Genomic DNA, 27,929 nt, shown 5'->3' with positions numbered 1-27,929 from the left:
CTGATTGATTGGAAGAGGACAATGTGACAATATCGCAGTCAGTGCCTGGCACTTAGTACACATTTTAATAAATACCATTAAAATAGAAATCAGTTCATTTCTCTGGGCCTCGGTTCCCTCATCTGGGAGAAGCAGCGTGGCTCAGGGGAAAGAGCCCGAGCTTTGGAGTCAGGGGTCATGGGTTCAAATCCCGGCTCCGCCAATTGTCAGCTGTGTGACTTTGGACAAGTCACTTCACTTCTCTGGGCCTCAGTTACCTCAATCCGTAAAACGGGGATTAAGACTGTGAGCCCCATGTGGGACAACCTGATCACCCTGGATCCTCCCCAGCGCTTAGAACAGTGCTTTGTACATAGTAAGCGCTTAACAAATACCAAAATTATTATTATTATTAAATGGGAATGAAGACTGTGAGCCCCACGGGGGACAAGGACTGGGTTCAACCCGATTTGCTAGTATCGATTCCATTCATTCATTCATTCAGTCGTATTTATTGAGCGCTTACTGTGTGCAGAGCACTGTACTGAGCGCTTAAGGCTCTCAGTACGGTGTCTGGGACATAGTAAGGAAAATGAGAGACAGGATCAGATTTGTGCCCAGGACAACCTCATAATTTACACAGATTTTTAAACTGTGAGCCCACTTTTGGGTAGGGACTGTCTCTATATGTTGCCAACTTGTACTTCCCAAGCACTTAGTACAGTGCTCTGCGCACAGTAAGTGCTCAATAAATACGATTGATTGATTGATTAGCCGTCAGAAAAATACCCTTCTCCTCTCGCTCTTGGCTGTACTTTGGAAGCTGATTTGCCAGATTTAGACTAAGCTAGAGGTGGTGACTGAACTTTATTGAAAGAGGTTTTTTCTATGCATCTTGGAGAAGCAGCGTGGCTCAGTGGAAAGAGCCCTGGCTTGGGAGTCAGAGGTCATGGGTTCAAATCCCACCTCCGCCACTTGTCAGCTGTGTGACTTTGGGCGAGTCACTTCACTTCTCTGGCCCTCAGTTCCCTCATCTGGAAACTGGGAATTAAGACTGTGAGCCCCCCATGGGACAACCTGATCACTTTGTAACCTCCCCAGTGCTTTGCACATAGTAAGCCCTTAATAAACACCATTATTCTTATTATTATTTTTATTTAATAGGAAACTTAAGTTAAGCGCTTTACTTCAGCTCCAGTAACTCTTTGAGAAATTCGACAAATCCGGTTTGCACATAGTAAGCGCTTGACAAATACCAAAATTAATATTATTAATTATTAAATGGGGATTAAGCGCTTTATTTCAGCTCCAGTAACTCTTTGTTACTTAGCATGACGTCAGGTCATACTAAGTCCCAAGCGCTTAGTACAGTGCTCTGCACACAGTAAGCGCTCAATAAATACGATTGAATGAATGAATGAATTCAAATCAATTGCAGATACAGGAAACGGCAGAGTGTAAGGATATGCCTGATCAGAGTTAATCTGTCGATTGAATTTACTGAGCGCTAACTGTGTGCAGAGAACTGTACAGATTTATTACTCTATTTATTTTACTTGTACATATTTACTATTCTATTTATTTTATTTTGTTGCTATGTGTTGTTTTGTTGTCTGTCTCCTCCTTCTAGACTGTGAGCCTGCTGTTGGATAGGGACCGTCTCTGTAAGTTACCAACTTGTACTTCCCAAGCACTTAGTCCAGTGCTCTGCACACAGTAAGCGCTCAATAAATACGATTGAATGAATGAATGAAATGAAGAATCATCTCCCCTTTACCCTGCTTCTGACAGAAAATGGATTATCCTGCTTTCAGAGTAGCATCGCTGGAAGCAAATTAAATCGGAGTCAGTTTCCTTCTTCTCTTATCCACGTTTTCTCACGGAGGATATTGTCCCCGTCGTTTTTTTTAATTCATTCATTCATTTAATCGTATTTATTGAGCGCTTACTGTGTGCAGAGCACTGGACTAAGCGCTTGGGAAGAACAAGGCGGCGACATCTAGAGACAGTCCCTACCCAACAACGGGCTCCCAGTCTAGAAGGGGGAGACAGACAACAAAACAAAACACGTGGACGGGTGTCAAGTCGTCAGAATAAATAGAATGAAAGCTAAATGCACATCATTAACAAAATAAATAGAATAGTAAGTATGTACAAGTAAAATGAAGAGTAATAAATCTGTGCAATCTCTCATACACAGATATAGACAGATATAGATTCATTCAATCGTATTTATTGAGTGCTTACTGTGTGCAGAGCACTGTACTAAGCGCTTAATAGATAGATAGACAGATAGATGATAGATTGTATTTATTGACCCCCTCTGGGGCCCGGGCGGCACCGGCGGTTACAATCGTATTTGCTGAGCCCGGCTCCGCCAGTTGACAGCTGTGTGACTTTGGGCAAGTCACTTGACTTCTCTGTGCCTCAGTTTCCTCAGCTGTAAAGACTATGAGCCCCCCTGCGTAGGACAACCTGATCACCCTGTAACCTCTCCAGCACTTAGAACAGTGCTTTGCACACAGTAAGCGCTTAATAAATACCATCATTATTATTACTATTATTATTGAGTGCTTACTGTGTGCAGAGCACTGGACTAAGCGCTTGGGAAATACAAGTCGGCAACGTATAGAGGCGGTCCCTATTCATTCATTCACTCAATCGTATTTATTGAGCGCTTACTGTGTGCAGAGCACTGGACTAAGCGCTTGGGAAGTACAAGTCGGCAACATATAGAGGCCGTCCCTACCCAACAACGGGCTCACATTCATTCATACGTACAAGATAATCACGTTGGCCATAGTCTGTGACCCACAGGGAGCTCACAGTCTTAATGACCATTTTAAATGTGAGGTAGCCGAGGAACAGAGAAGCAAAGTGATTCACCCGGGGTCGATGAGCACAGTGGCGTAACTGGGATTAGAAGCCAGATGCTTTTCCAAGTACTACTGGGAAGCAGTGAGGCCTAGTGGTTAGATTAAAGTCCTGGGAGACAGAGGTCATGGATTCGAATGCCGCCTCTGCCACATCATTCATTCACTCAATCGTATTTATTGAGCGCTTATTGTGTGCAGAGCACTGGACTGAGTGCTTGGGAAGTACAAATCAGCAATCTATACCCAACAATGAGCTCACAGCTCACTTGTGACCTTGGGTGAGACACCTCACTTCTCTGGGCCTTAGTTACTTCATCTGTAAAATGGGGATTAAGACTGTGAGCCTCACAGTTTGAATCTACCCCACCGCCTAGTAGTCAGTCAACTGCATTTATTGAGCACTTACTGTGTACAGAGTACTGTACTAAGTGCTTGGGGGAGGACAATATAGCAGTCAGCGCCTGGCACTTAGTACACGCTTTAATAAATACCATTAAAAAAGGAATCAGCTCACTTCTCTGCTCCTCGGCTACCTCACATTTAAAATGGTCATTAAGACTGTGAGCTCCCCGTGGGTCATGGACTGTGGCCAACGTGATTATCTTGCATGTATCCCAGTGCTTAGTACAGTGCTTTGCACATAGCAAGCGCTTAACAAATACCATTTAAAAAAAAAAAACGACAGGGAAAATATCCTCCGTGAGAAAACGTGGATAAGAGAAGAAGGAAATTGGCTCCGTTTTAATTTGCTTCCAGCGATGCTACTCTGAAAGCAGGATAATCCATTTCCTGTCAGAAGCAGGGTAAATGGAAGATGATTCTCCATGACCTGACATTCTAAATCGGATTTGTCAAATTTTTCAAAGAGTTACTGGAGCTGAAATAAAGAGCTTAAGTTCCCTATTAACTAGAGATGTACAGAAAAAGCCTCTTTCAATAAAGTTCGGTCACCGCCCCCAGCTTAGTCTAAACCAGGCAGATCAGCTTCAAAATTCTAGCCAAGAGCAGGAGGAGAAGGGTGTTTTTCTGAAGGTTAATCTGTGTCAATTCTGAGGTTGACCTGGGCCCCAATCTGATCCTGTCTCTCATTTTGCTTACTATGTACCAGACACTGTGCTGAGAGCTGGGATCGATACTAGCAAATTGGGTTGAACACAGTCCTTGTCCCCTGTGGGGCTCACAGTCTTCATCCCCATCCCCTCGCCTTCTCCTCCCTCCCCTCCCTTCTGTCCTTCTCCATCGCAGCCCGCACCCTCCGCTCCTCTGCCATCGCTCACCTCCTCACTAGGCCTCATCCTTGCCCGTCCCGCCATCAACCCCTGGCCCACGTCCTCCCCTGGCCCGGAATGCCCTCCCTCCTCACATCCGTCAAACTAGCTCTCTTCCTCCCTTCAAAGCCCTACTGAGAGCTCACCTCCTCCAAGAAGCCTTCCCAAACTGAGCCTTTTTCCTCTCCTCCTCCTCATCCCCCCGCCCTACCTCCTTCCCCTCCCCACAGCCCCTGTCTATATGTTTGTACAGATTTATTACCCTATTTATTTGACTTGTACAGATTTACTATTCTATTTATTTTGTTAATGATGTGCATCTGGCTTTATTTCTATTTATTCTGATAATAATAATGATGGCATTTGTTAAGCGCTTACTATGTGCAGAGCACTGTTCTAAGCGCTGGGGAGGATACAAGGTGATCAGGTTGTCCCACGGGGAGCTCAAAGCATTCATCCCCATTTTACAGATGAGAGAACTCTGATGACTTGACACCTGTCCACATGTTTGGTTTGTCACCTGTCTCCCCCTTCTAGACCGTGAACCCGTTATTGGGTAGGGACCGTCTCTAGATGTTGCCAAGTTGTACTTCCCAAGCGCTTAGCAGTGCTCTGCACACAGTAAGCGCTCAATAAATATGATTGATTGCTTGATTGATTGATTCCCAAACGCTTAGTCCAGTGCTCTGCACACAGTAAGCGCTCAATGATACGATTGAATGAATGTTTATGCAGAGTACTCTATTTTACTAGTATATATTTACTATTCTATTTATTTTGTTAATGATGTGCATCTAGCTTTAATTCTATTAATTCTGATGACTTGACACCTGTCCACATGTTTTGTTTTATTGTCTGTCTCCCCCTTCTAGACTGTGAGCCCGTTACTGGGTAGGGACCGTCTCTAGATGCTGCCAAGTTGGACTTCCCAAGCGCTTAGTCCAGTGCTCTGCACACAGTAAGCGCTCAATAAATACGATTGAATGAATGAATGAATGAATGTTTATACAGATTTATTACTCTATTTTACTTGGACATATTTACTATTCTATTCATTTTGTTAATGATGTGCATCTAGCTTTACTTATATTTATTCTGACGACTTGACAACTGTCCACATGTTTTGTTTTGTCGTCTGTCTCCCCCTTCTAGATTGTGAGCCCGTTGTTGGGTAGGGACCGACTCTATATGTTACTGACTTGTACTTCCCAAGTGCTTAGTCCAGTGCTCTGCACACAGTAAGCGCTCAATAAATACGATTGAATGAATGAATGAATGAATGTTTATACAGATTTATTACTCTATTTTAACTTGTACATATTTACTATTCTCCTCTTATCTCTCCAGTCATTCATTCTCAGTCTCTTTTGCAGGCTCCTCCTCCCCCTCCCATCGCCTTACTGTGGGGGTTCCCCAAGGTTCAGTGCTTGGTCCCCTTCTGTTCTCGATCTACACGCACTCCCTCGGTGACCTCATTCGCTCCCACGGCTTCAACTATCACCTCTACGCTGATGACCCCCAGATCTCCATCTCTGCCCCTGCTCTCTCCCCCTCTCTCCAGGCTTGCATCTCCTCCTGCCTTCAGGACATCTCCATCTGGATGTCTGCCCACCACCTAAAACTCAACATGTCCAAGACGGAACTCCTTGTCTTCCCTCCCAAACCCTGCCCTCTCCCTGACTTTCCCAGTTCTGTTGACGGCACTACCATCCTTTCCCATCTCACGAGCCCGCAACCTTGGTGTCATCCTGGACTCGGCTCTCTCATTCACCCCTCACATCCAAGCCGTCACCAAAACCTGCCGGTCTCAGCTCCGCAACATTGCCAAGATCCGCCCTTTCCTCTCCACCCAAACCGCTCCCCTGCTCGTTCAAGCTCTCATCCTATCCCGCCTGGACTACTGCATCAGCCTTCTCTCTGATCTCCCATCCTCGTGTCTCTCCCCACTTCAATCCATACTTCACGCTGCTGCCCGGATTGTCTTTGTCCAGAAACGCTCTGGGCATGTTACTCCCCTCCTCAAAAATCTCCAATGGCTACCAATCAATCTGTGCACTAGGCAGAAACTCCTCACCCTGGGCTTCAAGGCTGTCCATCCATCCCCTGGCCCCCTCCTACCTCACCTCCCTTCTGTCCTTCTCCAGCCCAGCCCGCACCCTCCGCTCCTCTGCCGCTAAGCTCCTCACCGTTAGGCCTCGCTCTCGCCTGTCCCACCGTCGACCCCCGGCCCACGTCCTCCCCCCGGGCCTGGAATGCCCCCAATCCCTCTGCCCACCCGCCAAGCTCGCTCTCTTCCTCCCTTCAAGGCCCTACTGAGAGCTCACCTCCTCCAGGAGGCCTTCCCACACTGAGCCCCTTCCTTCCTCTCCCCCTCGTCCCCCTCTCCATCCCCCCATCTTACCTCCTTCCCTTCCCCACAGCACCTGTATATATGTATATATGTTTGTACAGATTTATTACTCTATTTATTTATTTATTTATCTTACTTGTACATATCTATTCTGTTTATTTTATTTTGTTAGTATGTTTGGTTTTGTTCTCTGTCTCCCCCTTTTAGACTGTGAGCCCACTGGTGGGTAGGGACTGTCTCTCTATGTTGCCAACTTGTACTTCCCAAGCACTTAGTACAGTGCTCTGCACACAGTAAGCGCTCAATAAATACGATTGATTGATTGATTGATTGCTTTGGGCAAGTCACCTCACTTCTCGGCGCTCAGTCCAGAGCTTGGCACGGTAAGCGTTCCACAAATACCATTTTGCAGATGAGGAAACCGAGGCGCAGAGAAGTGAAATGACTTGCCTGAGTTCACTCAGGTCTGTCTGTCTCCCCCCTTCTAGATCACGAGCCCGTTGTTGGGCAGGGACCATCTCTGCTGCCGAATCGGACTTTCCAAGCGCTTAGTACAGTACTCTGCACACAGTAAGCGCTCAATAAATACGATTGAATGAAAAAATGAATAACCACCACAAACCATCCTGGAATAAGGTTCCGTCACCATATAATAAGCACCAAAACAAGTACCACGGTTATTACCACGGATGCTAAAAACAAATAACGCATCGATCACCAATCTCCCCCAATTTATTTAAATCAGTTTCATTTATGCAACATATTGGAGACCCTCCCCAATTCCTCATGTATTTATTAAACGGTCCCCTCCCAGTCCAGGGCAGCAGGGCAGCGGGGAACAGTGTAGAGAGCGCCTAAAGCTAGAAGGTTTAAATGAAAGAAAGTACTGCGGTCAGGCAGTGGAGTGACCTTTCTGGGCAAAGTCTTCTTCATCCCTGAAATAATTTCAGTGGAAGCCTTGGGAAAGTCGAGGCGCCTTTGAATGATCCTGGATTTCCCTGCTTAGTCAATCTATCCATCAGTGGTAACTACCGAGCGCTTACTGGATGCAGAGCATCGTACTAAACGCTTGGGAGAGGACGATACTCGTCTCTTCTCCCAGCTCCTCAGCCCTTATAATAATGGCGGTATTAGTTAAGTGTTTGCACATAGTAAGCGCTTAACAAATGCTATTATTATTATCATTATTATTACTATGTGCCAAGCACTGTTTGAGTGCTGGGGTAGATCCAATTTAATCAGGTTTTTTTTTTTAAATTTATTTATTTATTTATTTTTTTAATGGCATTTATTAAGTGCTTACTATGTGCAGAGCACTGTTCTAAGCACTGGTTGCCCCACGTGGGGCAGTTTTCAACCCCATTTTACAGAGGAGGGAACTGAGGCCCAGAGAAGGGAAGTGACTTGCCCAAGGTCACCCAGCAGACAAGTGGTGGAGCCAGGATTAGAACCCACGTCCGCCATTTATTTAATAATAATGATAATAATTATTCTGGTATTTAAGCGCTTACGCTGTACCAGGTACCGTACTAAGCGCTGGGGTGGCTACAAGCAAATCCGGTTGGACGCAGTCTCTGTCCCACAGAGGCTGACAATCTCAATCCCCATTTTACAGATGAAGTAACTGAGGCACAGAGAAGTCAAGTGACATGCTGAAGGCCAAACAGCAGACAAGTGGCAGAGCCAGGATTAGAACCCATGACCTTCTGACTCTCAGGCCTGTGGTCTAGTCACTACACCATGCTGCTTCCCCTATTTATTTCTTTTTATTTTATTCTATTACTCTATTTATTACTCTATTTATTTATTTTACTTGTATATTACTCTATTTATTTAACTTGTACATATCTATTCTATTTATTTTATTTTGTTAATATGTTTGGTTTTGTTCTCTGTCTCCCCCTTCTAGACTGTGAGCCCACTGTTGGGTAGGGACCGTCTCTATATGTTGACAACTTGGACTTCCCAAGTGCTTAGCACAGTGCTCTGCACACAGTAAGTGCTCAATAAATACGATTGATTGATTGATTTTATTTATTTATTTCTCTTAATTTCAGTCTCCCCCTCTAGACTGTAAGCTCCTTGTGGGCAGGGAATGCATCTGTTGGTTGCTCTACTGTATTCTCCCAAGCGCTTAGTTCAGTGCTTTGCGCACGGTAAATGCTCAATAAACACGACTGAATGAATAACAATAATAATGATGGCATTTATTAAGAGCTTATTATGTGCAAAGCACTGTTCTAAGCACTGGGAGGTTACAAGGTGATGAGGTTGTCCCATGTGGGGCTCACAGCCTTAATCCCCATTTTACAGACGAGGTAACTGAGGCACAGAGAATGAAGTGACTTGCCTAAAGTCACACAGCTGGCAATTGGGGGAGCAGGGATTTGAACCCATGACCTCAGACTCCAAAGCCCGGGCTCTTTCCACTGAGCCACGCTGCTTCTCATGTTGCTCTGCACACAGTAAGTGCTCAATAAATACGCTTGAATGAATGAATGAATGAATGAATAAATGAACAAGAGTTCTCTGCCCACAAAGAGCACTTATTTATTGATTTATTTTCCTACTTAAAAAAAAAAATTGTAAGGGTGATTTTGCTCTCCAATCGATCAATGGAATTTGTTGAGTGCTTACTCAGTACAGAGCACGGTATTAAATTCATTCATTCAATCGTATTTATTGAGCGCTTACTGTGTGCACAGCACTGGACTAAGCGCTTGGAAAGTACCGTTTGGCAACAGAGAGAGACAGTCCCTACCCAACAACGGGCTTGGGAGCGTAGCAGTGTGGCTCAATGGAAAGAGCCCAGGCTTGAGAGTCAGAGGTCATGGGTTCAAATCCCGGCTCTGCCACTTGTCAGCTGTGTGACTTTGGGCAAGTCACTTCTCTGGGCCTCAGTTCCCTCATCTGTAAAATGGGGATTAAGACTGGGAGCCCCACGTGGGACAACCTGATCACCTTGTAACCTCCCCGGTGTTTAGAACAGTGCTTGGCACATAGTAAGTGCTTAACAAATGCCATCATCATCATTATTATTATTACAGTACAAGAGTTGGGAGACTTGTTTCCTGCCCACAAGTAGCACTTATTTATTAATTTTTCCTAGTTTTTTAAAAAAGAAAATTGTAATGGTGTTTTTGCTCTTCAATCTATTTATACCATTATTACTCTATTTTATTTGTATATATTTATTCTATTTATTTTATTTTGTTAATATGTCTTGTTCTCTGTCTCCCCCTTCTAGACTGTGAGCCCGCTGTTGGGTAGGGACCATCTCTATACGTTGCCAACTTGGACTTCCCAAGCGCTTAGTACAGGGCTCTGCGCACAGTAAGCGCTCAATAAATATGATTGAATGAATTGAATGAATGAATGGCATTTATTGAGCGCTTACTGTGTGCTGGACTCAGCCAAGCGCTTAGTATAGTGCTCTGCCCACAGTGAGCCCTCATTAAATGCCATTGATAGATAAGTAGTTGACTAAATGCTTAAATTAACTTAAATGCTTAAATGCTTAAATTAAAGAGAAGTAGCGTGGCTAGAGAAGCAGCGTGGCTCAGCGGACAGAGCCCAGGCTTTGGAGTCAGAGGTCATGGGTTCAAATTCTGGCTCCACCACTTGTCATTCATGAATGCATGAATGAATTAATGAAAGAAACATGCTCGTCCATTCCCTTCAACTGCTCCAAGTCCAGTGGGCTGGACAGAAGATGCACAATGGACCATTCCAGTATTATACTGGTTTGGGAGTCAGAGGTTGTGGGTTCTAATCCTGACTCTGCCACTGGTCACCTGTGTAACTTTGGGCAAGTCACTTAACTACTCTGTGCCTCAGTTACCTCATCTGTAAAATGGGGATTAAGACTGTAAGCCCCCTGTGGGACAACCTGATCACCTTGTAACCTCCCCAGCGCTTAGAACAGTGCTTTGCACATAGTAAGCACTTAACAAATGTCATTATTATTGTTATTATTATTATTAAATAGTAGGTATGGGAGAAGCAGTGTGGTTTAGTGGCAAGATCCCGGGCTTGGGAGTCAAAGGTCGTGGGTTCTAATCCCGGCTCCACCACTTATCAGCTGTGTGACTTTGGGCAAGTCACTTCACTTCTCTGGGCCTCAGTTCCCTCATCCGTAAAATGGGGATGAAGACTGTGAGCCCCACGTGGGACCACCTAATCACCTTGTATCTCCCCCAGTGCTTAGAACAATGCTTGGCACATAGTAAGTGCTTAACACACTTTTAGACTGTGAGCCCACTGTTGGGTAGGGACTGTCTCTATATGTTTCCAACTTGTACTTCCCAAGCGCTTAGTACAGTCCTCTGCACACAGTAAGCGCTCAATAAATACGATTGATGATGATGATGATGAACACATACAATTATTACTATTATCTATGCACAGAGGTGCATAGATAAAGGGTCATCTCAGGGCATTGGGAGCCTTCCTGTTGTCCTGCCAATTGGGGTGAAGTGGCAAATTCCATTATTCTCTTTTTAATTTTTTTATGTAAAAGGACACACAACCGCCAATTAGCCGCCTCTTGGCTGGGAAATTCAGCCCCGGACGCTTCTCTAAAAGCCGCACTTCCACCTGCAAGCGTGAGCAAACCTAAATCGCAAAGCACCACGAAAGGAAGCTGAGCCCCTTGGTTGAGGTTTCAACGCCAAGGGGCTACAAATTGATTTGGGACTCCTGCGGAATCGCTGCCCCGACCCCGCATTTTAGAGAACACCTCGGTGATATTAGGACACGGGGATGGACCACGGCTTGAAGGAGTTAGGGTCCTCTCTTGGAATCTGCAAGAAAAAAAAAAAATATATATATATACCATTATCGTTTATGTGGCTATTCCGCTTCACGCGATCGATCATGGGCATTGGTGGAATTGGTCTGGGAATCTGGGAGTGTTAGTCCCATATCTCCCATGGTTGCCTGTCCACCTTTGTATCAAGCAAAAACTCCTCACTCTCGGCTTCCAGGCTGTCCATCACCTCGCCTCCTCCTCCCTCACCTCCCTAAGCACTTAGTACAGTGCTCTGCACATAGTAAGCGCTCAATAAATACGATTGATTGATTGATTGATTTCTCCATCGCAGCCCGCACCCTCTGCTCCTCTGCCACCGCACACCTCCTCCCCGGGCCTCCTTCTCGCCAGTCCCGCCATCGACCCCCGGCCCACGTCCTTCCCCTGGCCCGGAATGGCCTCCCTCCTCACATCCGCCAAACTAGCTCTCTTCCCCCCTTCAAAACCCTCCTGAAAACTCACCTCCTCCAGGAGGCCTTCCCACACTCAGCCCCCTTTTTCCTCTCCTCCTCCTTCCCCTCCCCACAGCACTTGTTTATATATGCCCAGATTTATAATTCCATTTATTTTAGACTGTGAGCCCACTGTTGGGTAGGGACTGTCTCTATATGTTGCCAACTTGTACTTCCCAAGCGCTTAGTACAGTGCTCTGCACACAGTAAGCGCTCAATAAATACGATTGATGATGACGATGATGACTGTCTCTATATGTTGCCAACTTGCACTTCCCAAGCGCTTAGTCCAGTGCTCTGCACACAGTAAGCGCTCAATAAATACGATTGATTGATTGATTGATATTAATGATGTGTATATATCTATAATTCTATTTATATTGATGGTATTGATGCCTGTTTACTTGTTCTGATGCCTCTCCCCCCACTTCTATAATAATAATAATAATGGTGGTATTTGTTAAGCACTTACTCCATGCCAAGCACTGTTCTAAGCACTGGGGGGGGGTACAAGGTGACCAAGGTTGTCCCACGTGGGGCTCACAGTCTTCATCCCCATTTTACAGAGCAGGGAACTGAGGCCCGGAGAAGTTAAGTGGCTTGCCCAAGGTCACACAGCTAAGTGGCGGGGCCGGGATTTGAACCCATGACCTCTGACTCCCAAGCCCGGGCTCTTTCCACTGAGCCACGCTGCTTCTAGACTGTAATGCAGGTGTGTGCAGGGCTTGAGAAGCAGCGTGGCTTAATGGAAAGAGCCCAGGCTGGGGATTCATTACTCTATTTATTTTACTTGTACATATTTACTATTTGATTTATTTTGTTAATGTGGTGCATCTATACCTGTATATATATATATATATATATATGTATATAATATATATATGCATATATATGTATAGTACCTCTATATATGTATATATGTTTGTACGTATTTCTTACTCTATTTATTTATTTATTTTATTTGTACATATTTATTCTATTTATTTTATTTTGTTAATATGTTTGGTTTTGTTCTCTGTCTCCCCCTTCTAGACTGTGAGCCCACTGTTGGGTAGGGACCGTTTCTAGATGTTGCCAACTTGGACTTCCCAAGCGCTTAGTCCAGTGCTCTGCACACAGAAAGCGCTCAATAAATACGATTGAATGAATGAATGAACAGATGAATCTAACTTTATTTCTATTTGTTCTGACGACTTGACACCTGTCCCCAGGTTTTGTTTTTTTGTCTGTCTCCCCCTTCTAGACTGTGAGCCCACTGTAGGGTAGGGACCGTCTCTAGATGTTGCCGACTTGTAGTTCCCAAGCGCTTAGTCCAGTGCTCTGCACACGGTAAGTGCTCAATAAATTCGATTGAATGAATGAATGAATGGATGAATCTAGCTTTATTTCTATTTGCTCTGAATACTTGACACCTGTCCCCAGGTTTTGTTTTGTTGTCTGTCTCCCCCTTCTAGACTGTGAGCCCGTCGTTGGGTCGAGACCATCTCTATAGGTTGCCGACTTGTAGCTCCCAAGTGCTTAGTCCGGTGCTCTGCACATAGTAAGTGCTCAATAAATACGATCGAATGAAGGAAGGAAGGAAGGAAAGAAGGAAGGAAGGGAGGGAAGGAAGGGAAGGAAGGGAGGGAGGGAAGGGAAGGGAAGGGAAGGGAAGGGAAGGGAAGGGAAGGGAAGGGAAGGAGGGAAGGAGGGAAGGAAGGAAGGAAGGAAGGAAGGAAGGAAGGAAGGAAGGAAGGAAGGAAGGAAGGAAGGAAGGAAGGAAGGAAGGAAGGAAGGGAGGGAGGGAGGGAGGGAGGGAGGGAGGGAGGGAGGGAGGGAGGGAGGGAGGGAGGGAGGAAGGAAGGAAGGAAGGAAGGAAGGAAGGAAGGAAGGAAGGAAGGAAGGAAGGAAGGAAGGAAGGAAGGAAGGAAGGAAGGAAGGAAGGAAGGAAGGAATAGCTGCCCTTTATTTATTTCCGTTAATGTCCATCTTCCCTCCTAGACTGTAAACTTGTTGTGGGCAGGGAATGTGTCCATTATAGTCTACACTCCCAGGCGCTCAGTACAGCATTCTGCACATAGTAAGCGCTTAACAAATGCCATCATTATTATTATTATTGTGGACAGGGAATGTTATATCGTTATATATTGTTATATTGTCCTCTCCCAAGCGCTCAGTACAGTGCTCTGCACACAGTAAGTGCTCAATAAATACAATTAAATGAATGAAAAGGAATGAAATAAATGCGATTGAATGAATGAATGAATGCAAAGCAGTGTTCACGGACAGATGCAGTCCCTGCCCACGAGGAGTTTCCAGTCTAGGAGGCCTACCATGTTGGTGAAGCGATCTGCGCAGGTCATCCGGATCAGCTCGGGGGTGGCCGGGCTGCTGAGGGTGAAGGCCGAAGTCAGTCCTCTCTCCTGGCGGGCGGCCGCCACGGCATCCGATATGGCGAAGAACACGGAGGAGCCCATGAACATCCCGGCTTCGCCCAGGCCCTGCGGGAGACGGGGGAATCGATCAATCAATCGTATTTATTGAGCGCTTACTGTGTGCAGAGCACTGGACTAAGCACTTGGGAAGTACAAGCTGGCAACATACAGAGACAGTCCGTACCCAACAGTGGGAAGACATTGATGATGGCATTTGTTAGGCGCTTACTACATGCCAGCGCTCTTCTGAGCGCTGGGGGGGATACAAGGTCATCATCATTCATTCGATCGTATTTACGGAGCGCTTACTGTGTGCAGAGCACTGGACTAAGCGCTTGGGAAGTCCAAGTCGGCAACATCTAGAGACAGTCCCTACCCAACAGTGGGCTCACAGTCTAGAAGGGGGAGACAGAGAACACACAAACCATATTAACAAAATAAAATAAATAGAATAAATATGGACAAATAAAATAAATACATAGAGTAATAAATACGTACAAACATATATCCATATATACAGGTAAGAAGGTTCATCAGGTTAGAAGCATTAGAAGTAACAGCATTAGAAGCAGCGTGGCTCAGTGGAAGGAGCCCGGGCTTTGGAGTCAGAGGACATGGGTTCAAATCCCGGCTCCGCCAATTGTCAGCTGTGTGACTTTGGGCAAGTCACTCTGTGCCTCTGTTACCTCGTCTGTAAAATGGGGATGAAGACTGTGAGCCCCCCGTGGGACAACCTGATCACCTTGTAACCTCCCCAGCGCTTAGAACAGTGCTTTGCACATAGTAAGTGCCTAATAAATTCCATTATTATTAGGTTGTCATTCATTCACTCATCCAGTTGTATTTATTGAGCGCTTACTGTGTGCAGAGCACTGGACTTAGCGCTTGGGAAGGACAAGTTGGCAACAGAGACGGTCATTCATTCACTCATCCAGTCGTATTTATTGAGCGCTTCCTGTGTGCAGAGCACTGGACTAAGCGCTTCGGAAGGACGTCGGCAACAGAGATGACCATTCATTCACTCATCCAATCGTATTTATCGAGCGCTTACCGTGTGCAGAGCACTGGACTAAGCGCTTGGGAAGGACAAGTTGGCAACATAGAGAGATGGTCCTTACCCAACGACGGGCTCACAGTCTAGAAGGGGGAGACAGACGACAAAACAAAGCATGGAGACAGGTGTCAAAACTGTCAGGATAAATGGAATTATGGCTAGATGCACACCATTAACAAAATAAAGAGAATGGTAAATCTGTACAAGTAAAATAAATAGAGTGATAAATCGGTACAAACATATATACAGGGGCTGTGGGGAGGGGAAGGAGGTAGGGCCCGGCGGGGATGGGGAGGAGGAGAAATCTGCGGGCTGGGCTGGAGAAGGACAGAAGGGAGGTGAGATAGGAGGGGGCGAGGGGATGGATGGACAACCTTGAAGCCCAGAGTGAAGGCTCCCAGTCTTCATCCCCATTTTACAGATGAGGGAACCGAGGCCCAGAGAATTGAAGTGACTTACCCAAGGTCACACAGCCGACGAGGCGGAAGCAAACAGCTCTCTCCCCAACTTCAAAACCTGCCTAAAAAGCCCCCTCCACCTGGAAGCCCTCCCTGACTAATCTCCACCCTCCCTGGCCGGGGCATCACGTCAATCGTCCTTAGCAACTTATAATAATAATAATGATGATGGCATTTGTTAAGCGCTTACTATGTGCAAAGCACTGTTCTAAGCGTTGAGGGGGGGAAACAATGTGATCAAGTTGTCCCACGTGGGGCTCACAGTCTTAATCCCCATTTTTATAGATGAGGGAACTGAGGCTCAGAGAAGTGAAGTGACTTACCCAAGGTCACACAGCCGACGAGGCGGAAGCAAACAGCTCTCTCCCCAACTTCAAAACCTGCTTAAAAAGCCCCCTCCACCTGGAAACCCTCCCTGACTAATCTCCACCCTCCCTGGCTGGGGCATCGCGTCAATCGTCCTTAGCAACTTTAATAATAATAATAATAATAATAATAATAATGGCATTTGTTAAGTGCTTTCTATGTGCAAAGCACTGTCCTAAGCGCTGGGGGGGGATACAATGTGATCAAGTTGTCCCACGTGGGGCTCACAGTCTTAATCCCCATTTTTACAGATGAGGGAACTGAGGCTCAGAGAAGAGAAGTAACTTGCCCAAGGTCACACAGCAGACTTGTGGTGGAGCCGGGATTCAAACCCATGACCTCTGACTCCAAAGCCCGGGCTCTTTCTACCGAGCCACGCTGCTTCTCTGTATATAATAATAATAATAATCCCGGCTCTGCCACATGTCTGCTGGGTGATCTTGGGCAAGTCACTTCACTTCTCTAAGCCTCAGTGACCCCATCTGTAAAATGGGGATTAAGATTGTGAGCCCCATGTGGGACAACCTGATCACCTTGTATCGCCTCCAGCGCTTAGAACAGTGCTTTGCACATAGTAAGCGCTTAACAAATGCCATTATTATTATTATTATTATTAATGATGGTATTTGTTAAGTGCTTACTGTGTGCCAAGCACTGTTCTGAGCGCTGGAACCATGCACTTGGATCCTTCTAGACTGTAAACTTGCTACACGCAGGGAATCTGTCTGCTTATTGTTCTATTGGACTCTCCCAAGTGCTTAGTACAGTGCGCTACATGCAGGAAGTGCTCATTAAATCCAACTTGTACTTCCCAAGCGCTTAGTCCAGTGCTCTGCACACAGTAAGCGCTCAATAAATACGATTGAATGAATGAATTAAATACGACTGAGTTGAATGAATCTGAGATCTCTTCTTCTAGACTGTGAGCCCACTGTTGGGTCGGGACTGTCTCTATATGTTGCCAACTTGGACTTCCCAAGCGCTTAGTACAGTGCTCTGCACACAGTAAGTGCTCAATAAATACGATTGATTGATTGATTAACTGGACCTTTCCTATTTACCCCAATATCACAGCACTTATATACTTAATAAAATAATAATGATGGCATTTGTTAAGCGCTTACTACGTGCAAAGCACTGTTCTAAGCACTGGAGGGGGATACAAGGTGATCAGATTGTCCCACGTGGGGCTCACGGTCTTCATCCCCATTTTACAGATGAGGTCACTGAGGCCCAGAGTAGTGAAGTGACTTCCCCAACGTCCCACAGCTGACAAGTGGTGGAGCCAGGATTTGAACCCATGACCTCTGACTCCCAAGCCCGGGCTCATTCCATTGAGCCACGTTGCTTCTCTGATAAATTATATGTTACAAATGTTGTGTTACAAATATGTTACAAAGACTGTCTTTAAAATTTTTTTATGGTATTTGTTGGGCATTTGCTATATGCCAGGCACTGTACTAAGCGCTGGAGTAGATACAAGTTAATCAGGTTGGACACAGCCCCTGTCCCACGTAAGGCTCACACTCTTAATCCCCATTTTCCACATAAGGGAACTCATCGTAGTGATGTCTGTCTCCCCCTCTAATAAATAATAATAATTATGATGGCATTTATTAAGCGCTTACTATGTGCAAAGCACTGTTCTAAGCGCTGGGGAGGTTACAAAGTGATCAGGTTGTCCCATGGAGGTGGGGTCTCACATTCTTTCATCCCCATTTTACAGATGAGGGAACTGAGGCCCAGAGAAGTGAAGTGACTTGCCCAAAGTCCCACAGCTGGCAATTGGTGGAGCCGGGATTTGAACCCATGGCTTCTGAATCCAAAGTCCGTGCTCTTTCCACTGAGCCACGCTGCTTCTCTTGATTGTAAGCTCATTCTGGGCAGGGAAGCTGTCTGCCAATTTGGTTATACTGGTCTCTCCCAAGCGCTTAGTACAGTGCTTTGCACATAGTAATCAATCAATCAATCGTATTAATTGAGCTCTTACTGTGTGCAGAGCACTGTACTAAGCGCTTGGGAAGTACAAGTCGGCAACACACAGAGACGGTCCCTACCCAACAGCGGGCTCACAGTCTAGGAGTCTAGTGCAGTCTAGTAAGTGCTCAATAAGTATGACTTGACACCTGTTCACATGTTTTGTTTTGTCGTCTGTCTCCCCCTTCTAGACTGTGAGCCCGCTGTTGGGTAGGGACCGTCTCTAGATGTTGCCGACTTGTACTTCCCAAGCGCTTAGTCCAGTGCTCTGCACACAGTAAGCGCTCAATAAATATAATTGAATGAATGAATGAATGAATTAGGCACTAAGTAGAGAGCTCTGGCCACAGAAGAGGTTCACCCGACTAGGGAAAGGAATAATAATAATAATAATAATAATAATAATAATAATAATAAAAATTGTGGTACTTGTGAAACGCTTACTATAATAATAATAATAATAATGATGGTTTTTGTTAAGCGCTTACTATGTGCCGAGCACTGTTCTAAGCGCTGGGGGAGATACAAGGTTAACAGGGTGTCCCACGTGGGGCTCACAGTCTTCATCCCCATTTGACAGATGAGGGAACTGAGGCCCAGAGAAGTGAATCAATCAATCAATCAATCAATCAATCGTATTTATTGAGTGCTTACTGTGTGCAGAGCACTGTACTAAGCGCTTGGGAAGTACAAGTACAAGCACAAGTGAAGTCTTCTAGACTGTGAGCCCACTGTCGGGTAGGGACCATCTCTATATGTTGCCAACTTGGACTTTCCAAGCGCTTAGTACAGGGCTCTGCACACAGTAAGCGCTCAATAAATATGATTGAATGAATGAATGAATGAAAGTGACTTGCCCAAAGTCACACAGCTGACAAGAGGCAGAGCAGGGATTCGAACCCATGACCTATGACTCCCAAGCCCGGGCTCTTTCCACTAAGCCACGCTACTATGATGATGATGATGATGGCATTTGTTAAGCGCTTACTATGCGCAAAGCACTGTTCTAAGCGCTGGGGAGGTTACAAGGTGATCAGGTTGTCCCACGGGGGGCTCACAGTCTTCATCCCCATTTTCCAGATGAGGGAACTGAGGCCCAGAGAAGTGAAGTGACTTGCCCAAAGTCACCCAGCTGACAAGTGGCGGAGCCGGGATTTGAACCCATGACCTCTGACTCCAAAGCCCGGGCTCTTTCCACTGAGCCACGCTGCTTCTCTACTGAACAGTGCTTGGCACATAGTAAGCGCTCAACAAATACCATTATTATTATTAAGACACAAACAGATCGGGTTGGACACAGTTCCTGTCCCACAGGGGGCTCCCAGTCTTCACCCCCATTTTCCAGATGAGGGAACTGAGGCCCAGAGCAGTGAAGTGACTTGTCCAAGGTCACACAGCAGACAAGCGGCGGAGCCGGGATTCGAACCCGGGACCTTTTGACTTTCAAGCCCTGCCGCTTTCCCCAAAGTCAAAAAGATTGTTTCTGACTCTGAATGATCTCCGGTTAGTTCCTGGGGGAATACAGTCATTTTGCTGCCATTTATTCCTCCCTTTTCCCTCCCTCAGAAATGGGCAAACAGGCGCCCAACAGAGGAGTTCATTCATTCGATCGTATTTATTGAGCGCTTACTGTGTGCGGAGTACTGTACTAAGCGCTTGGAAAGTAGAATTCGGCAACATCATCGGGATACGTCGGGGGGTTACACCTGTATATATGTCTATATGTTTGTACATATTTATTACTCTATTTATTTATTTATTTTACTTGTACATGTCTATTCTATTTATTTTATTTTGTTAATATGTTTGGTTTTGTTCTCTGTCTCCCCCTTTTAGACTGTGAGCCCACTGTTGGGTAGGGACGGTCTCTATATGTTGCCAACTTGGACTTCCCAAGCGCTTAGTCCAGTGCTCTGTGCACAGTAAGTGCTCAAAAAATACGATTGATTGATTGATTGATTAGTCCAGTGCTCTGCACACAGTAAGCGTTCAATAAATACAATGGATTGATTGATTGATTGATTAGTACAGTGCTCTGCACATAGTAAGCGCTCAAAAAATACGATTGATTGATTGATTGAGAATTTACCGAGCGCTTACTGTGTGCAGAGCACTGGACTAAGTAATGGTCTCTGATATTTTTCATTTTATCATTGTCAATCAGTCGTATTTATTGCATGCTCATTGTGTTCGGAGCAGAGACAGAAAGGAGAGAAGATAATCATTTTTATCGCTGACATTTATCACGAGATTACTGTGTACTGAACACTGAACAACTAGCAATTACAAGAAATCAATTAACCCATGGTCCCTGGTGCAGCCTCAAAGTACGGAAGGACAGGCACAGAGCACAGTAAGGACGTACGGCAAGCAACTGAGCAAATTAAAATTCACCAATCAAAAATAATAGATTCTATTGCAATGTGTAATCAATCAATCAATCATATTTATTGAGCGCTCACTGTGTGCAGAGGACTGGACTAGAGAAGCAGGGTGACTCAGTGGAAAGAGCCCGGGCTTTGGAGTCAGAGGTCATGGGTTCAAATCCCGGCTCTGCCAATTGCCAGCTGTGTAACTTTGGGCGAGTCACTTCACTTCTAATAAGCACAGAGAGCCTCAGTTCCCTCATCTGTAAAATGGGGATGAAGACTGTGAGCCCCCCGTGGGACAACCTGATCACCATGTAACCTCCCCAGCGCTTAGAACAGTGCTTTGCACATAGTAAGCGCTTAATAAATTCCCCCTCTCCACCCCCCATCTTACCTCCTTCCCTTCCCACAGCACCTGTATATATGTATATATGTTTGTACATATTTATTACTCTATTTATTTATTTTACTTGTACATATTTATTACTCTATTTATTTATTTATTTATTTTACTTGTACATATCTATTCTATTTATTTTATTTTGTTAGTACGTTTGGTTTCGTTCTCTGTCTCCCCCTTTTAGACTGTGAGCCCACTGTTGGGTAGGGACTGTCTCTGTATGTTGCCAATTTGTACTTCCCAAGCGCTTAGTACAGTGCTCTGCACATAGTAAGCGTTCAATAAATACGATTGATGATGATGATGATGATGATGACTGTCTCTATGTGTTGCCAACTTGGGACTTCCCAAGCGCTTAGTACAGTGCTCCGCACACAGTAAGCGCTCAATAAATACGATTGATGATGATGATGATATCATTATTATTATTATTATTATTAATTAACCGCCCAGGCCGCTCACCTTGGATGAGTAGATCGCTATCGGGTTTCGGGACTTCAACAGGGAAACGTAGAACTTCTCCGGGATCTCAGGAATATTCGGGATTTTATAATCTTCGGGGCCCCGAGTGAGCAGGACGCCTTCGGGAGAGTATTTCAGCTCCTCCGATGTGTATAGTCCCTGACCTTGGATGAACGCCCCTTCCACCTGGGACACAAAAGCACAAGATCTAGAGATTTTCCGTTCAGTACAGTCATCATCATCATCAATCGCATTTATTGAGCGCTTACTGTGTGCAGAGCACTGTACTAAGCGCTTGGAAAGTCCAAGTTGGCAGCATATAGAGACAGTCCCTACCCAACGGTGGGCTCACAGTCTAAAATTTCAGCGGGAATCTCGTCTGCTAGCTCAATCGATCGATGGTATTTATGAAGTGCTTGCTGTGATGATGATGATGATGGCATTTGCTAAGCGCTTACTACATGCCAAGCACTGTTCTAAGCCCTGGGGGGCATACAATCAATCAATCAATCAATCGTATTTATTGAGCCCTTACTGTGTGCAGAGCACTGGACTAAGCGCTTAGTGATCAGGTGATACAAGGTGATCAGGCTTTCCCACGGGGGGCTCACAGTCTTAATCCCCATTCTACAGATGAGGGAACTGAGGCTCAGAGAAGTTAAGTGACTCGCCCAAGGTCACACATAATGATAATGATGATGGTATTTGTTAATAATAATAATGATGGCATTTGTTAAGTACTTATCACTTAATCACTCTATCACTCATCACTTTATCACTCTATTTATTTTACTTGTACATATTTACTATTCTATTTATTTTGTTCATTATGTGCACATAGCTATAATTCATGCGTTCTTAGTAAGCGCTCAATAAATACGATTGATGATGATGATGATGATGATTTTGACACCTGTCCACATGTTTTGTTTTGTTGTCTGTCTCCCCCATCTAGACTGTGAGCCCATTGTTGGGTAAGGACCCTCTCTATATGTTGCCAACTTGTACCTCCCAAGCGCTTAGTACAGTGCTCTGCACACAGTAAGCGCTCCATAAATACGATTGAATGAATGAATGAATGAACTTACTATGTGCGATGCGCTGTTCTAAGCGCTGGGGGGGATACAAGGTGATCAGGTAATCCCATGGGGGGGAGGTTTACAGTCTTGATCCCCATTTTACAGATGAGATAACTGAGGCCCAGAAAAGTGAAGTGACTTGCCCAGAGTCACACAGCTGATGAGTGGGGAAGGTGGGATTCGAACCCATGACCTCTGACTCCAAGCCCGGGCTCTTTCCACTGAGCCACGCTGCTTCTCAAAAAAAAAAAGACACCGTATGCCAAAATGCGGGATCGAACCAGGCACGTTTAGATCTTCAGTCTGATGCTCTCCCAACTGAGCTGAGCGCTTACAATGTGCCAAGCACTGTTCTAAGCGCTGGGGTAATCAATCAATCAATCAATCGTATTTATTGAGTGCTTACTGTGTGCAGAGCACTGTACTAAGCGCTTGGGAAGTACAAGTTGGCAACATATAGAGACGGTCCCTACCCAACAGTGGGCTCACAGTCTAGAAGAGATACAAGGTGATCAGGTTGTCCCACGGGGGGCTCACAGTCTTCATCCCCATTTTCCAGATGAGGGAACTGAGGCCCAGAGAAATGAAGTGACTTGCCCAACGTCACCCAGCTGACAAGTGGCGGAGCCAGGATTAGAATAATAATAATAATAATGGTATTTATTAAGCGCTTACTATGTGCAAAGCACTGTTCTAAGCGCTGTGGTAGATAAAAGGTCATCAGGTTGTCCCACGAGGCCCAGAAAAGTGAGGTGACTTGCCCAAGGTCACCCAGCTGACAAGTGGCAGAGCCAGGATTAGAATAATAATAATAATAATAGTATTTATTAAGCGCTTACTATGTGCAAAGCACTGTTCTAAGCTCTGGGGAGGTTACAAGGTGATCAGGTTGTCCCCCGGGGGGCTCACAGTCTTCATCCCCATTTTCCAGATGACGTAACTGAGGCCCAGAGAAGTGACGTGACTTGCCCAAGGTCACCCAGCTGACAAGTGGCAGAGCCGGGATTAGAATAATAATAATAATAATGGTATTTATTAAGTGCTTATTATGTGCAAAGCACTGTTCTAAGCGCTGGGGAGGTTACAAGGTGATCAGGTAGTCCCACGGGGGGCTCACAGTCTTGATCCCCATTTTACAGATGAGGTAACTGAGGCACAGAGAAGTGAAGTATATATGTATATATGTATATCATCACCTGTATATATGTATATATGTTTGTACATATTTATTACTCTATTTTACTTGTACATATTTATTCTATTTATTTTATTTTGTTAATATGTTTTGTTTTGTTGTTCGTCTCCCCCTTCTAGACTGTGAACCCGCTGTTGGGTAGGGACCGTCTCTAGATATTGCCAACTTGGACTTCCCAAGCGCTTAGTACAGTGCTCTGCACACAGTAAGCACTCAATATTCATTCATTCATTCAATCGTATTTATTGAATTCAATAAATTCAGTAAATTTATTGAATTCATTCAATAAATTGATTGAATTCATTCAATAAATACGATTGAATGAATGAAGTGACTTGCCCAAAGTCACACAGCTGACAATTGGCGGAGCCGGGATTTGAACCCATGACCAATCGGGTTGGACATCATTTCTGTTCCACCCGGGGCTCAAACGTCTCACTCCATTTTTACAGATGAGATCACCGAGGCCCACAGAATCAATCAATCAATCAGTCGTATTGATTGAGCGCCTACTGTGTGCAGAGCACTGTACTAAGCGCTCGGGAAGTCCAAGTTGGCAGCATAAGCGACGTGACTTGCTCGAGGCCACATATACCAGACAAGTGGCGGAGCCGGAATTAGAACCCATGACCTTCCGACTCTCAGGCCCGGGCTCTGTCTGCTACGCCATGCTGCTTCTCTACAGTGCTTTGCACATAGTAGGCGCTTAATAAATGCCATTATTATTATTTTATTTTTATTATTATTATTATTATTATTATTACAATGGGCAGGAGTAATGGATGAAAGAAAATGTTGGAATTCCTTACAGAATGGGCGACAACTGCTACAGTCAGACCAGAATGGAGCATTGCTGTGCTTGAACTGTCCTTCCCAAGCGCTTAGTACAGTGCTCTGCACACGGTAAGCGCTCAGTAAATACGACTGACTGAGAAAATATTGGAATTCCATAAGCAAGGCAGCCTCGGGGCCGAAGAATGGGAGACAACGGCAACAGTCAGACCAGAATGGAGCATTGCTCTGCTTGAACTATACTTCCCAAGCGCTTAGTACAGTGCTCTGCACACAGTAAGCGCTCAATAAATACCACTGGCTGACTGAATGAAAGCAGTGCTTCCCTGCAAGCAGAACCTCGGGGTTGGGGTGTCCCAGCGAATGATCCCAGCTCTGCCGCTTGCCTGCTGTGTGACCTTGGGTAAGTCATTTCACTTCTCCACCTGATTACCTTGTCCCTACCCCAGCGCTTAGAACAGTGCTGGGCACATAGTAAGCGCTTAACAAATACCCTTATTAGCAGAAGCAGCGTGGTTTAGTGGAAAGAGCCCGGGCTTGGGAATCAGAGGTCATGGGTTCTAATCCCAGCTCCACCACTTGTGGGACTTTGGGCAAGTCGCCTCACTTCTCTGTGCCTCGGTTACCTCATCTGGAAAATGGGGATGAAGACTGTGAGCCCCAGGTGGGACAACTTAATTGCCTTGTTTCTACCCCAGCGCTTAGAACAGTGCTTGGCACGTAGTAAGCGCTTAACAAATACCCTTATTAGCAGAAGCAGCGTGGTTTAGTGGAAGAGCCCAGGCTTGGAAGTCAGAGGTCATGGGTTCTAATCCCGGCTCCGCCACTTGTGGGACTTTGGGCAAGTCGCTTCACTTCTCCGTGCCTCCGTTACCTCATCTGGAGAATGGGGATGAAGACTGTGAGCCCCAGGTGGGACAACTTAATTGCCTTGTTTCTACCCCAGCGCTTAGAACAGTGCTGGGCACATAGTAAGCGCTTAACAAATACCCTTATTAGCAGAAGCAGCGTGGTTTAGTGGAAAGAGCCCGGGCTTGGGAGCCAGAGGTCATGGGTTCTAATCCCGGCTCCGCCACTTGTGAGACTTTGGGCAAGTCGCTTCACTTCTCTGTGCCTCAGTTACCTCATCTGGAAAATGGGGATCAATCAATCAATCAATCATATTTATTGTGAGCCTCAGGTGGGACAACTTAATTGTCTTGTTTCTACCCCAGCGCTTAGAACAGTGCTGGGCACATAGTAAGCGCTTAACAAATACCCTTATTAGTAGAAGCAGCGTGGTTTAGAGCCCGGGCTTGGGAATCAGAGGTCATGGGTTCTAATCCCGGCTCCGCCACTTGTGGGACTTTGGGCAAGTCGCTTCACTTCTCCGTGCCTCGGTTATCTCATCTGGAAAATGGGGATGAAGACTGTGAACCCCAGGTGGGACAACTTAATTGCCTTGTTTCTACCCCAGTGCTCAGAACAGGGCTGGGCACATAGTAAGCGCTTAACAAATACCATTATTAGCAGAAGCAGCGTGGTTTAGTGGAAAGAGCCCGGGCTTGGGAGTCAGAGGTCATGGGTTCTAATCCTGACTCCGCCACTTGTGGGACTTTGGGCAAGTCGCCTCACTTCTCCGTGCCTCGGTTACCTCACCTGGAAAATGGGGATCAATCAATCAATCAATCGTATTTATTGTGAGCCTCAGGTGGGACAACTTAATTGTCTTGTTTCTACCCCAGCGCTTAGAACAGTGCTGGGCACATAGTAAGCGCTTAACAAATACCCTTATTAGTAGAAGCAGCGTGGTTTTGTGGAAAGAGCCCGGGCTTGGGAATCAGAGGTCATGGGTTCTAATCCCAGCTCCACCACTTGTGGGACTTTGGGCAAGTCGCTTCACTTCTCCGTGCCTCGGTTACCTCATCTGGAAAATGGGGATGAAGACTGTGAGCCCCAGGTGGGACAACTTAATTGCCTTGTTTCTACCCCAGCGCTTAGAACAGTGCTGGGCACATAGTAAGCGCTTAACAAATACCATTATTAGTAGAAGCAGCATGGTTTAGTGGAAAGAGCCTGGGCTTGGGAGCCAGAGGTCATGGGTTCTAATCCCGGCTCCGCCACTTGTGGGACTTTGGGCAAGTCGCCGCACTTCTCCGTGCCTCGGTTACCTCATCTGGAAAATGGGGATGAAGACTGTGAGCCCCAGGTGGGACAACTTAAATTGCCTTGTTTCTACCCCAGCGCTTAGAACAGTGCTGGGCACATAGTAAGCGCTTAACAAATACCATTATTAGCAGAAGCAGTGTGGTTTAGTGGAAAGAGCCCGGGCTTGGGAGTCAGAGGTCATGGGTTCTAATCCCGGCTCCACCACTTGTGGGACTTTGGGCAAGTCGCTTCACTTCTCTGTGCCTCGGTTACCTCATCTGGAAAATGGGGATCAATCAATCAATCGTATTTATTGTGAGCCTCAGGTGGGACAACTTAATTGTCTTGTTTCTACCCCAGCGCTTAGAACAGTGCTGGGCACATAGTAAGCGCTTAACAAATACCCTTATTAGTAGAAGCAGCGTGGTTTAGTGGAAAGAGCCCGGGCTTGGGAATCAGAGGTCATGGGTTCTAATCCCGGCTCCGCCACTTGTGGGACTTTGGGCAAGTCGCCGCACTTCTCCGTGCCTCGGTTACCTCATCTGGAAAATGGGGATGAAGACTGTGAGCCCCAGGTGGGACAACTTAATTGCCTTGCTTCTACCCCAGCGCTTAGAACAGTGCTTGGCACATAGTAAGCGCTTAACAAATACCATTATTAGTAGAAGCAGCATGGTTTAGTGGAAAGACCCGGGCTTGGGAATCAGAGGTCATGGGTTCTAATCCCGCTCCGCCACTTGTGGGACTTTGGGCAAGTCGCTTCACTTCTCCGTGCCTCGGTTACCTCATCTGGAAAATGGGGACGAAGACTGTGAGCCCCAGGTGGGACAACTTAATTGCCTTGTTTCTACCCCAGCGCTTAGAACAGTGCTTGGCACATAGTAAGCGCTTAACAAATACCATCATCATTTTTATTATTCTCCGTGCCTCAGTTTCCTCACCTGTAAAATGGGGATTGAGACTACGAGCCCCACGAGGGACATGGACTGTGTCCAACCCGATTTACTTGTATCTACCTCAGTGCTTAGCAGCGTGGCTCAGTGGAAAGAGCCCGGGCTTTGGAGTCAGAGGTCACGGGTTCAAATCCCGGCCCCGCCAATGGTCAGCTGCGTGACTTTGGGCAAGTCACTTCACTTCTCTGGGCCTCAGTTCCCTCATCTGGAAAACGGGGATGAAGACTGTGAGCCCCCCGTGGGACAACCTGATCGCCTTGTAACCTGCCCAGCGCTTAGAACAGTGCTTGGCACATAGTAAGCGCTTAATAAATGCCATTATTATTATTATTATTATTATTATTCTCTGGGCCTCAGTTCCCTCATCTGTAAAATGGGGATTAAAAGTGTGAGACCCACGTGGGACAACCTGATTACCCTGTATCTACCCCAGTGCTTGGAACAGTGCGTGGTACATAGTAAGCGCTTAATAAATGCCATCATCATCATCATCATCATCATCAGTGCCTGGTACCTAGTAGGCACTTAAATACCATAATAATAATTAT

General features: G+C 45.8%; 1 protein-coding gene across 1 annotated transcript in view; it reads right to left on the bottom strand.

Moving 5' to 3' along the window:
• Positions 1-10,997: 10,997 nt before the first annotated feature.
• The window catches only part of AOX1 (aldehyde oxidase 1), a 153,648-nt gene continuing 136,716 nt past the window's right edge, over positions 10,998-27,929 (bottom strand). Inside the window, exons 33-35 of the mRNA XM_038749208.1 lie at positions 21,236-21,421; positions 14,048-14,215; positions 10,998-11,275 (exon numbers count right to left, since the gene is read on the bottom strand). Coding sequence (XP_038605136.1) covers positions 11,222-11,275; positions 14,048-14,215; positions 21,236-21,421 — 408 coding nt within the window. The 3' untranslated portion in view covers positions 10,998-11,221. The remainder of the gene's footprint in view (positions 11,276-14,047; positions 14,216-21,235; positions 21,422-27,929) is intronic.

Source organism: Tachyglossus aculeatus, chromosome 7 (genome assembly GCF_015852505.1).
Source record: "Tachyglossus aculeatus isolate mTacAcu1 chromosome 7, mTacAcu1.pri, whole genome shotgun sequence".
Lineage (NCBI taxonomy): Eukaryota > Metazoa > Chordata > Mammalia > Monotremata > Tachyglossidae > Tachyglossus > Tachyglossus aculeatus.
The sequence above is the reverse complement of the archived record's forward strand: the minus strand, read 5'-3'. Positions and strand labels throughout refer to the sequence as shown.